At 49.9% G+C, this 12,627-nt stretch overlaps 1 protein-coding gene across 1 annotated transcript in view; it reads left to right on the plus strand.

The window, feature by feature from the left end:
- Positions 1–2,807: 2,807 nt before the first annotated feature.
- LOC138472766 (chloride channel protein ClC-Kb-like) overlaps positions 2,808–12,627 on the plus strand; it is a 639,821-nt gene continuing 630,001 nt past the window's right edge. The window contains exon 1 of the mRNA XM_069611097.1: positions 2,808–3,133. Within this exon, the coding sequence (XP_069467198.1) occupies positions 2,950–3,133 (184 nt within the window). The 5' untranslated portion in view covers positions 2,808–2,949. The remainder of the gene's footprint in view (positions 3,134–12,627) is intronic.

The raw sequence follows: 12,627 nt of genomic DNA on the forward strand, positions 1-12,627 counted from the left end.
CCATGCTTGCTTTACGAAACATGCCCAATACAAAATGTTATACCACAAAAAGAGATGATTAGACTGGCTGCATTGAAGTGCCAATCTAGCTACATAATAACATTTAAGCTTGTTTTATCAAAGATGCCCAATGCAAAATGTTATGCCACAGAAAGAAATGGCTTGACTAGTTGCATACAAAATGCCAGTCTTGCTTCGTAATAAAACTTATCATGCTTGCTTTATCAAAGGTGCCCAATAAAAAATGTCATGTCACAGAAAGAATAATACCACTGATCATGCTTGGTTTATCAAAGCAGCCTTATATAAAATGTCATACCACAATAAGAAATGGCTAGACTGTCTGCATTAAAATGCCAGTCGTAGATACATAATAACACTTATCATGCTTGCTTTGTCAATCATGCCCAGTAAAAGATGCCATGCCTGTTCCATGATGCGGCAGGGCTTTGCACTCAGACAGAATAACATTAATGATGAATGTGATTATGTGTGATTGCAAGGCGCCAGGGTGCCAGGGGGCAGATACGTCTCAGGAGCTGGTGTCCCAGGGTACAGCCCTGCCATTATTTACTGGGCATAGATGCCCAGTAAAAAATGCCATGCCGTCTCCCTGAGGCCCAGAGCGCCTCACAGGCACACATTCATTGGGCCTCATTATGAGTGCGGCAGTACCCGTGCTGGTAAAAACAGAGTCATTCTTTTTCTGGCACCTGGCAATGGGGACTCACCAGGGCATTACAGCCCTGGCGGTCCCGGTAATTCCCTATTGCCAGATGCTGGAAAAAATTACTCCCCATTCCCATTTGAGTCCCATCGGACTCGATGGGAATGGGGAGGACGGATGCATCGGCACCATTCATGAATGGTGCTGGTGCATCCATCAAGGACTGCGAGCGGGTGCCATTCTGCCCGCCAGGTCAGACCTGGCGAGCTGAAAGGCACCCGCTCGCAATCCTCGGAGTATGCAGGTCCGTTAACAACGGTGCCGGTAGCTTACACTCGTAAAGAGGCCTATTGTGTCCGTGCGAGGTGCTGGAGGCCCAGTCATGGTATTTTTCACTGGGCATCTATCAGATGACCATTAATAAATGGCATTCCTTGCCACGCTGCCCTTCAGCACCTCACAGGTGCAGATAATCAATGATGTGTACATGAGAGATGCTGGGGGTTTAGGGGTCAGGCATGATATTGCATGTGAGGCACTAGGAATCCCAGCGGACTGGTCTGGCATTCTTTACTGGGCATACCCAGTCAAAAATGTCATGCTGGCCCTCTGGGCCCCAGTGCTTCACCCGCACACAATTAATGTGATTGTGTGTATACAAGGCACGATACCTTCTCTATATGTATATTGCAGCTGACGCTGGCTACCTGAAACCTACCTTATGGCCTTCTGCCCCCCAACCCCCAACTTGCTTCATCCTACCGGACCTCACTATAGCTTACCGCTGTTAATCATTCTACGCCATGCTCTACCTGACTTGGCTGCTACAAACCTGTACACCTCTGTCTAGCTCCTTTCCATAAGGAATTGCATCCCTTCGCTGTTTTTACTTTCATCTTACCTACCTGTACCTGCTGACTTGATGTAGCCCTCTACACTATGTAGTGAGGCTTTCCAGTGTTGCTTTTTACCTATATGTACCTGCTGACCTGATGTAGCCCCCTACATCATAGGTGTTGCTTTCCCAAGTCGTGCACCCACTATATTTTGTCTCATTTCCATCCTTGTGCTGTGTTTGTGCCTGTTAATTGCACTTAAAGTACACTCCTCCTCTCATCACCCCTTAGCATTCCTCCTTCCCGCTGACCTCCACTTCCCCTCCACCAACTATCCCCTTAAATTCTTGTTAATGCACTTGCACGATCCCAATTGCCTCATGGCTTAGTAGGAACGCTTCTGTCTTGTTTCCCTCGCCTTCCCTCTTCTCCCCTCACATCCCCTCCTCCTCCTTTAAATTCTGCCAATACACGTGCACGACCCAAATGGCCTGTAGGCCTAGTAGGAACGTGTTGTTGTTTTTCCTCCCCGTTCCTCCCTATCGTCACCCCTTCCCGTGTTCCCCTCATTTCAATGCACTTGCACGACCCGAATGTCTCAGGGCCTAGAGGGAACGTTTTCTGTCCTGTTTTTTTCTCCCCCTCATTGTCTTGATGCGCCTTGAAAAAACATTTAGCTGTATAGGCGCATTACAGCAGAACAGCCTACCAGGCGAGCCTGATGTTACTGACTCTACCCCTACCCTCCCACCACTGGTCCTTGAGAGGCACTCACTCGCCTGTCAGAAAGCCTCCCATTACCCCATAGCCCTACTCAAACTCTGCCCCTCCGAGTAGTAAGATGCTCGGAGCAGTTCTGCCCCGTTGGCAGGGGCAGGGCAGGCACATGGTTATTTCATACCATGTAAGGGATGTTCTCTCCCGGCTGCACGGAAGAGGCGCCATGACCCATTGGGTCCTGGAATGCAGCTGCTTTTAGTCCTGGACCTTCTGTTAAAATGTGGATGCTTTCTTCATTTCTGGAATCCGAGTTTCTAAAAAGGACGCGTGACTCTGCTGTAACGTTGCATAGGAGAAGAAAATGACTGACTCCCGAAGGCATCTGATAATGAAGGGACTGACAGATGGTGAATGAAGCAGTCAGAAGCATTCGTTACGAGTGAGCAGCCGGGCAGAAGTTTGGTAAGTCTGCATTAGATGCATTCAATAGATTCGAGTGCTGCAAAAGCAGACGTTTTAAAGGCAGCTTGGAGTTGGCAGACCCGTGGGCGTCCGTGCCTCCCACAATGGCACCAGCGACTACAGGGAAGCATTGAAAGGAAACTCAGAACTGAGTATCTGAAATTAAATTCCAGTTACAAATATGTTCAGTGGGGGCGCTGTGGTTAGGGTTCAGGCCCTGGTTTATATAAATCCACGCCCTGGGGGCCTAGGGCTCTAGTAAACATGGCAGTGGCAGAGCCAGGGGTGGACAGGTGGGTAGGGGGGCGGTTGCCCCTCTGGCTCCACCCTGGTGCCTGTGCAACCCCCCCCACTAGTCAGCTCAGCTTCCTGGTTCCTGTCTGGAGCAGAGGCACACACTCGAGTGGAGCTGGCCAAGAAGACGGTGCGTCAGCACTTTACTGGAGAGGTACCTTTCTTTTAATTGTAAAAATGTGTTTATAAAATGTGTACATATGCATGTGTGTTTGTGCATGTGAATGAGGTTATATGTGATTTTAAAATCAGAGTGGTACATATCACTGAAGTCAAAATAACGAAAAAATACTGAATTGTTTTTTTGGTATTTGGGGGTCCCCTCCAAACCCCTGTTTTCCTATCCTTCTAACCCCACCCCATTCCAACCCATTTTAACCCCTTGCCCCACTACCATATATATATATATGTTTAATACAATGTTCCTGTATTTTGGTGGTATTTTTGGCTGCGGTAAAACTTACCACTTTGATTTCTTTTCGGTAAAATGACTGGGTACCGTGAACGGAGGTGCATGTGTGAGTGTGTTCAAGCATATGTGTGTGACTGTTGTGTCTGTGAAACTGTGAATGAATGATAATGTTCTGGGTGAAATGAAGCTTGTGAATGTTATGTTGTGTGACTGGGTATGAACGCTGGTTATGGCGCACACTAGAGCGTTGGCATCGAATGCAGGCGTATGAAAGGCTGCGTACCTCGCCACAGCCAGAGACTTGGGTAAGGCTTGCAAGGCAGTGCTATGCTCGGCAAGGTGATAGTGGCGCTGCGAGGCCCTCGTCACACACTTGCGCTAAACTCCACAGGGCAGCACCGCTCAGACAAGGCATGTGTGACGTGTGTTGGCCCGCTACCTGCGGGGTTACCAGGCGCGCCCACCAGCGCGCGGAATGATACGCGGGAGACAGAGGTGCTAGGAACCTTCTTTAATGATAACTTGGCGGCAACTGCCGCAACCCCGGTCCCGCCCCTCCCCTTCCCTTGACGTCACGTCCGGGACGTCAATGTCCTGGCCGCAACGGCGGCCCGCCCACACAACGATGTGGGCTATCTGACATCTCCCCCCTTTTTAGCATGCAAGTCCCACAGCTTTCCTCACCCCATCTCCTTGATTTGTCGAGTTGGCTTCATACGGCTCCTCTGGGGACGTCTCAACCTGCTCGGGGTTAGTCGTTCCTTGGCAGGCGGCGGTATGCCTGTTTCGCCTCCTGACTCTTCCCCATCTCCTTGATAGGCTTCTTCTCGTGGATGGTCATCCTCGCTGTCTCGGTCCATCGTCCATTGACCTCCGGGGCCCGGTGTGACGTGTTTGAAGTGCGAGCTGTTTCTAGTCACTACCGAACTGTCATTTCTTTGTGCGGTGACCATAGTGCCTTTCTTATGGGTTATGAGAAGAGGGGTGGACGCGAACGTGGCTTCTTCCTTTCGGCTTTTTGGTTGTCTGAGCCACACTTCGTCACCTGGCTGCATTATGCTTTCGTGGGCTCGTCTTTTCCTGTCTGTGACTTCCTTAGACATTGCTTTCCTTGCGGTGTCGTTATCTTTCACCACTTGTTCCAGCGGGTCAGTTCTTGCGGCCTTGGATCTTCCGGTAGCCTCATGGTGATCGGCCTCCGGAATAGCAGGTCTGCTGGGCATATTCCTGTCGTACTGTGTGGCGTGTGCCGGTATTTCCTGAGTAGCTGGTTGAGAGCCTGCTCGAAGGGCTTGTTTTGCACGTGTGCGATTTGTAGGGTTCTCTTGATGCTGGCCATGAACCTTTCGACCATGCTGTTGGCCTGGGGCCATCGGGGGGTTATTCGTCTGTGTTGAAACCCCATGTATTTCGCAAATTTCTGCAAGTCACGGCTTACGAATGTGGGACCATTGTCCGACTTTATGACCTTTGGGATGGCGTATGCTGAGCGCATTCTGTCAAGTGCCAGGATGACACTCAATGTCGCACTGCTTTCCACTATCTGGGCATCCGGGTATCTCGAGTGTTCGTCCATGAGTACGACGACGTGAGTCCCATTGCTTAGAGGTCCAAACAGGTCTACCGCTAGCTCTTCCCACACCTTGCTCGGCAACGGTGATGTCTGTAGGGGGTTCGGGTGAGGTGGCGGTGCCACTTGGGCGCAGACGTGGCAGTTTCCTATGATGGTCTCTACCAGACGGTCGAGCTGCGGAAACCAGGCTTTCTGTTGAAGGAGGCATTTCGTGGCGACTACGCCTCGATGTCCTTCATGGGCCACATGTACTATCCTCTCCCGGAGAGTCCTCGGGATGACGACTTTGCAGCCCTTTAGTAGTACGTTGTTCTCTACTACCGTCAGTTCCTCCTGGACTTGGTGAAGCCACTTGACCTCCTCTCGTGTTGTCTCTGACTCTCCCCTCGCTTGTTGTCTCATGAGGGCCATATTGTCATCTTGTAGGCAGTGTCTCACGATTCTGAGTGCGGGGTCCGCCTCTGACTGTGCTGATAGTTCTGCCCAGCCTACTGACATCGGTTGTAGGTGGTGTATGATGTAGTTTATGTACGCGTCTGCTATGGATGGCTGGGACGCCGTCGTAGTTTTTGGATGGCGGGAGAGGTAATCTGCGGGGTTTTCCTCCTTCCCGGATCGGTGTTGTATTGCGAATCTGTAGTCCTGTAGACGCAGACCCCATCGGCTATTCTCGGTGGCATCCTGGCTTTCGGGCTTCCGTATATGGTGAGTAGTGCCTGGTGGTCTGTGATGATGGTAAATTCCTTGCTGAATAAACAGAGATGGAAATATTCGCAAGCCCAGGCGACTGCCAAGATTTCCTTTTCCGCCTGAGAGTACGCCTGCTCTGTGGTTGTCAGGCTTCTGCTGGCATATGCCACTATGTGTGTGTTTGTGGTTCCTTGGGGTCCTTCTGCGTTAGTATGGCACCGAGTCCCACGGGACTGGCATCCACGATGAGTTTGGTGTTGCGGCTGGCATCGAAGTGCGCCATGTCTTCAGCCTGCGATATGGCTCTCCATATGGCTTCGAACGCCTCTTGACAATCTTTCGACCATATGAACGGAGCGTCCTTGCATGTGAGAAGGCGCAGCGGGTTGCTGACAGTGGCATAGTCTTTTAGATATCTGGAGCAGTAGCTCGCTAGGCCCAGAAACGACCTCAAGTCCGTGGTGTTGATGGGGGGTGTGGCTGACTTTTTCCGGATCGGGTCTCATTCCTTTGCCCGAGAAAATGTGTCCGAAGAATCTCAGAGAACCTTTTAAGAACTCACACTTTGATTTGTTTAGTGTCAAACCTGCTTCGTCCAGAGCCAGGCACACCCTGTGGAGAGCTATGTCATGTTCTTCCTGCGACTTGCCGTAGACTAGGACGTCGTCTGAATAGTTCAAACAGTTCGGGACGTTTCTGATAACCTTGTGAATTTCCTCCTGGAAAATTTTGGCGGCGGAGAAAATGCCAAAACTGAGTCTTTTGTACTGAAACAGACCAAGATGGGTGACAAATGTGGTGATGTAGCGGGATTCAGGCGCTATCTCGATCTGGTGATAACCTTTCGTGAGGTCCAATTTCGAGAAGATCCTTGCACCGTGCAGGAAATGGATCATGTCAGTGATCCTGGGTGCCTGGTGCCTCTCTCTTTCAATGGCGGTGTTAGCCCTGCGCATGTCTACACATAGACATATGGATCCATCCGGTGACTTCTTGAGGACGGGGACGATGGGGGATACCTATGGTGTGGGACCTGACACAGGTTCAATGACATTCATTTTGATGAGTTTATCAAGTTCTTCTTCCACCTGCCTCTGAATGTTGAAGGGGATCCCTCAATAGTGCTGGGCAACAGGTTTGATATGAGGGTTTATGTGAAGATGGACCTTCCTGTTTCTCAGCTTGCCTAACCCGGTGAAGAGTTTTGGGAATGATTGTTCGATTGCGTCCAGTTTGGCAAAATATTTATGCGCCATCAGCTGGTACAGGACGTGCACCAGTCCCATGTCTACTGCGGTACAGAAGCTTAGTATGCATCCGCTGTTAGCTTCCGTTTTCAGAATGTGTAGAGGGACTTTTGCTGTGTGTCCCTTATGAGTGCACCATGCTGTGATCATGCCTCGGCACGGCAGAGGGGTCGTGGAGCCATAGGGATATATGTCTACCGTGGCTTTCCTGATTTTGGGTTGCCGGGCCAGGGATTCGTATGCTTGTTCGCTAATGATGTTGACCGTCGCGCCGGTGTCTATCAGGAACTTTAATGGAGTGTCATTTACCTGCAACGTTAGTATGGGACTGTGTTGGGTGGCTGCTGTGTTGTCTTTCAAAGCCCACACGTATCCTTTCCTTCTTTGATCTTCTTCTGAGGACAGAGTGTCGCTGCTGGTGGGTGAGCGAGTTTCAACGTACCTCACAAATCGTCTTCTGTGTGAGCGTCTCTTGTCTTCCAACGAGCGTCTGTCCTCACGCGTGTATCGGTTCTTGCGGTCGCCGTCCTCTTTCCTGGAGGGTCTCCTTTCACTGTCCCCTAGAGACCTGGGTGGGCTCTGGCAACTGTATCGGCGCCTGTCTTGATTTCGGTGCTTGGTGGGCGTGTATTTAGGCGCATTCTTGCACATGGCTCTATAGTGATCCATTCCTCTGCATGCGGCGCACTTTTGTCCTATGGCGGGGCATTCTCCTATGTGTGGGTACTCATGTCCGCATTTAAAGCATGTGGCTTCGGGACGTTTGTTTCCTTGGTTGGGGTGTGCATACAGTTTGTTGACTGAATCAGTGTTTTCACTAGGCTGTTGTATGGATACTTTTCCAAGACTGTCCAGTTGGGAGTTGACGGCCGCTTCCATGCGCGCCAGTGCTAGTATTTCCTCCAGGGATCTTTGTGTCTGTAATAGTTGCTTGCAAAATGGTTGTGAGAGGCATCCTGCAATTACTTGAGACCTGAGAGCCTCCTCATTAGAGTATTTATGGAATTCACAATGTTTTAGTTTAATGCGAAGACGCATTACGAAATTGTCTATTGACTCACCCTTTTCTTGTCTGGTCGTGTGAAACATGTGTCGTTCATAGTCGACGTTGGTGTGCGGGGCAAAGTAGTCAGATAGTTTGGCATGCAGTTCCCCATATGTAATCGTGTCCACATTTAGTAATTCCCCTGCAATGTCTCTTGCTGCTGGACCCACGGCCATGAATAATGTGTTTTTCAGTCTTGTATCATCGGTTAGCCCTATGGCACCGGTGTAGAACTTAAAGTCCCGGAGCCATATGCTCCATCGAGGTCCTAGATTCGATGTATCACGAATTTCAAACGGGTTTGGCATTTGCATGACCTGGGATGCACCTCCCTTGCTTTGCGCGTGTTGGTTGTTCACTTGTGCTGCATCTATGCCTGATGATGCTGGTGCCGCCGTTCCCGCCCGACCCGAGGATGAGGCTGGGGTGCTCGCCGTGTCCGACATGACGGCTGGACGAGGTTGCTTGCTTGTGTGCAGGCACGTGTGGGGTGTGGCTTTTGTGCCTGGCACCCGAGGTTTGTATTCGCCTCACACGTGGAGCGACTTGCCTCTGTGCAGGCACGTGGGGCATGCAATACTGGCGTCTGGTGCCCGAGGTTTATGATTACCTCTGCGCACGTGGGGCGACTTGCCTGTGTGGGCGCTGTTCCAAAGGAGCACTCGGCACCTTTCTTCCGCTGCCTGCAAGGCGCCGCGTCGCCCTGGGGAGTGAGCGTTCTACTCCTGCCGACGGGTTGTGGGCGGGGAGCTGCGGGGTCCCTTCTGGGGGCTCCGTGTTTCCCCGCTGCCTCCTCCGTGTGCGGGCGCCGTCTTCGCTTGTCTGGGCGCTTTTGCCAGGGCGTGGTGTCACACGGGAGACGGGGTAATGCATCCACTGCTGGGGGTCGTGTCCGAGGTGCGCCGACGCGCTGCTCTGCTCGACTGTAGGCCTCGGCACGACTTGCTAGGGCCCGTGCCGCTCGTCACCATTGTTGGCCCGCTACCTGCGGGGTTACCAGGCGCGCCCACCAGCGCGCGGAATGATACGCGGGAGACAGAGGTGCTAGGAATCTTCTTTAATGATAACTTGGCGGCAACTGCCGCAACCCCAGTCCCGCCCCTCCCCTTCCCTTGACGTCACGTCTGGAACATCAATGTCCTGGCCGCAACGGCAGCCCGCCCACACAACGATGTGGGCTATCCGACAACGTGTACCCTGCACCTTCACTCTGCTGACCCCCGGAAGGGCAGGGATCTCCAGGACGTTTTTGCACATAATCAGTAGTGGAAATGGAAAAACATGTGGTGGGGGATCTCACAACACAAGGGCCGGGTGGGGGGTGAGTTTGGGTGGGGGGACCTGTAGTGGACACCCAGCAATGCTGGAATACTTGAAAAAATAAAGAAAATAAGAAAAAGCGCCCGCTACGGCAGGCCGCCAGTTTTGGCACTGGTGTGTAATGCACAATGCTCGCTACATATACAACTGAAAGGAATCAGTTGTACATGTAGAATCAGTTGTACATGTAGTGAGCATTGTGCATTACACACCGGTGCCAAAGCTGCGATAAAATGCAATGCTGGCGGCGCGGAAGTTTTTTATTTTTTATTTTTTAAATGATTCCAGCGCGGTTCATGGGCTTGGGCGGCTGACTCTGGCCGGATCACGAGATCCGGCTCCATATCTGGTGCCGGATCTCAGATCCGCAGAGAGCCGGCCCAATGACCTGCACTGCACATAATGGTTCATTTGTAATGAGGAGATTGGGAGCCTCCATGCTCCGACCCCCATCTCCTCCACGTTAAGCTCTCCACTGGAATATCTGGTCTTTGGAATCCCTCCGGGGGCATTGGGCTTGTGTGCAGTGCACGGTGGGGGCGTACTTGCCACTCATCCTCTAACGCACTGCCTTCCTTAGCACGCGCGCTATCTCTCTCTCTCTCTCTCTCTCTCTCTCTCTCTCTCTCTCTCGCTCCCTCTCTCTCTCTCTCTCTCTCTCTCCACAAGGCCCCTCTTCTTCCACTGTCTCTCATTGCACACTCCATCCACCATGGCACCATTCCCAGGCTCTCCTTACTGTGTGCTCTGGTGGTCACCTCTCCCTCCATTTCCTGTGCCTCTATATCGTCGCCTTTATCACTCCCTTTATATCCTCCTGTGTCTTTTCCTCCATATACAATTCTTTTCTCCCAGCCCTTTACAGATCGTACCTCCCATACTCCCTTCTTCTCTATTACTCTCCCTTCAATTTTATTCTGCTCCGATCATCCTTTCATCCTCCTCGCCTTAACTTCTACACTGCATACTCCTTTTATCCCTTCTTCCCTTACATTATATCTCTTCCCTCCTTCCTTTCCTCCACTCACACCTTCTCCGCTTCGCCTTCATCTTTCTGTCAACCCCCTTTCCCAACTACACCTCCTTTCTTCTCCCCATGTCCCACTCTTCCACTCTTCCTCTTCTCCCGATCTCATCCTTACTCCTTCTCTTCTATCAGCGCACTGGTCCTCACTGCCCGCATCAACACTTCTTTCCTGTCACCACCCTCCCTCCTGCCTTACTGTACTATGTGTGATTGTGTGTTTCAGTGTGTGTATGAGTGAGAGGTGCTTGGGGCGGAACGCAGGCCCACAGGCAGGCGAAGTGAAATTGTTTTCTGGGCATCTTGATAAAGTAAGCATGGTATGTGTTATCCCTTGACTAGACTAGACTGGCATTTTGGGGCAGCAAGTCTAGTCTAGCCCTTCCTTAATAGTGTGGCATGACTTTCTCTCTGGGCATCTATGATAAGGCAAGCATGGTATGTGCTATCACTTGGCTAGACTAGACTGGCATTTTGGGGCAGCAAGTCTAGTCTAGCCCTTCCTTAATAGTGTGGCATGACTTTCTCTCTGGGAATCTATGATAAGGCAAGCATGGTATATGCTATCACTTGGCTAGACTGGCATTTTGGTACAGCCAGTCTATTGTAGCCCTTCCTTAATAGTGTGGCATGACTTTCTCTCTGGGCATCTATGATAAGGCAAGCATGGTATGTGCTATCACTTGACTAGACTGGCATTTTGGGGCAGCCAGTCTAGCCCTTCCTTACTGTGGCATGACTTGTCTTCTGGGCATCTTTGATAAGGCAAGCATGGTATGTGTTATCACTTAGCTAGACTAGACTGGCATTTTGGGGCAGCAAGTCTAGTCTAGCCCTCCCTTAATAGTGTGGCATTACTTTTTTTCTGGGCATCTATGATAAGGTAAGCATGGTATGTGTTATCACTTGGCTAGACTAGACTGGCATTTTGGGGCAGCAAGTCTAGTCTAGCCCTTCCTTACTAGTGTGGCATTACTTTTTTTCTGGGCATCTATGATAAGGCAAGCATGGTATTTGTTATCACTTGGCTAGACTGGCATCTTTTGGGCAGCCAGTTGAGTCTAGCGCTTCCTTACTAGTGTGGCATGACTTTCTCTCTGGGCATCTATGATAAGGCAAGCATGGTATGTGCTATCACTTGACTAGTCTGGCATTTTGGGGCAGCTAGTCTAGCCCTTCCTTACTGAGGCATGACTTTTCTTCTGGGCATCTTTGATAAGGCAAGCATGGTATGTTATCACTTGGCTAGACTAGACTGGCATTTTGGGGCAGCAAGTCTAGCCCTACCTTACTGTGTGGTATGTAACTGATAATAGATGTGGTTTGTAGTGTAAGGTTTTATAAATGAAATATATATCGGGTAAAAAAAACCTGCCAGTTTTGCCTTGAATATGAAGCATCACAATTAGCAGTTTGCAGAGAGTGAAGGAGAAACATAATGCTGAAACATACACATTATAGAAATTGTTTACATTTATAATTGAACACCAAATAAACGCTGTATCATACAGACATAATGCACGAAAAAGTATGCCTCCTAGTTATACACGCAAAAAGTAGGGAAATGGTAGTGTCCCGAACCCTCTGACCAGTGCCCCCTGAGGAGCACTTCGTCCCCTGCATCAAAACCTGGCTTGTTCACTGTACTACTTTATGGATTCTCCATATTATGTGTCAAATCTCAATTGATGCCAAACCTTTCTTAGACAACTTCTTATCTTACTTAGCAATATTGTTCACAGGTTACCCGCTCTAGTGATGCTATGTATCTAACCTGTCCTGGAAGCAAGTGTGCTAGAGGTAAAGGCCGATCCTTTCCAGTCCAAGCAGCTTTGGCCTGGGACAAGTTACCAGTTGACCTGCGTAAGGAAAAGAATTTGTGGGTGTTTCGTAAATATTTGAAGACACTATTATTCAGGTGATTGTTATGTGATGGCCTTTTCTGATGTACTGTTTTGTGTTTGTGTGAGCCTAGATGCCTGCGGGGTTCGGCACGAAATACATAAACACATAAAAAAAATCTTGTTTCTATCTTTAACTATTTTTTCATAATGGTTTTTCTTTTATTGAATTCAATGTTGTTACAAGTGACAAAGGACACATGTTGCAATTGTTTACACTTCAATAATTTAAATAAAGCACCTATTCACATAATAATTAAATTGGGTTGACAACCATGGAAAAGAAACAAATGCACTTGAATGGGGCACATGATTTCTAGCTTCAGAGGGTAGTTGTTCAAGGGGGTGCTGCTGCTCCTCCTCGCACATACAGACAGAACAGGCTGAAGTGGGGAGTCTGCTCACTCACGCACAGGCCATTGTGTAAAAATTGTGG

Source organism: Ambystoma mexicanum, chromosome 8, assembly GCF_040938575.1.
Source record: "Ambystoma mexicanum isolate Mex_15411 chromosome 8, UKY_AmexF1_1, whole genome shotgun sequence".
Taxonomy (NCBI): Eukaryota; Metazoa; Chordata; class Amphibia; order Caudata; family Ambystomatidae; genus Ambystoma; species Ambystoma mexicanum.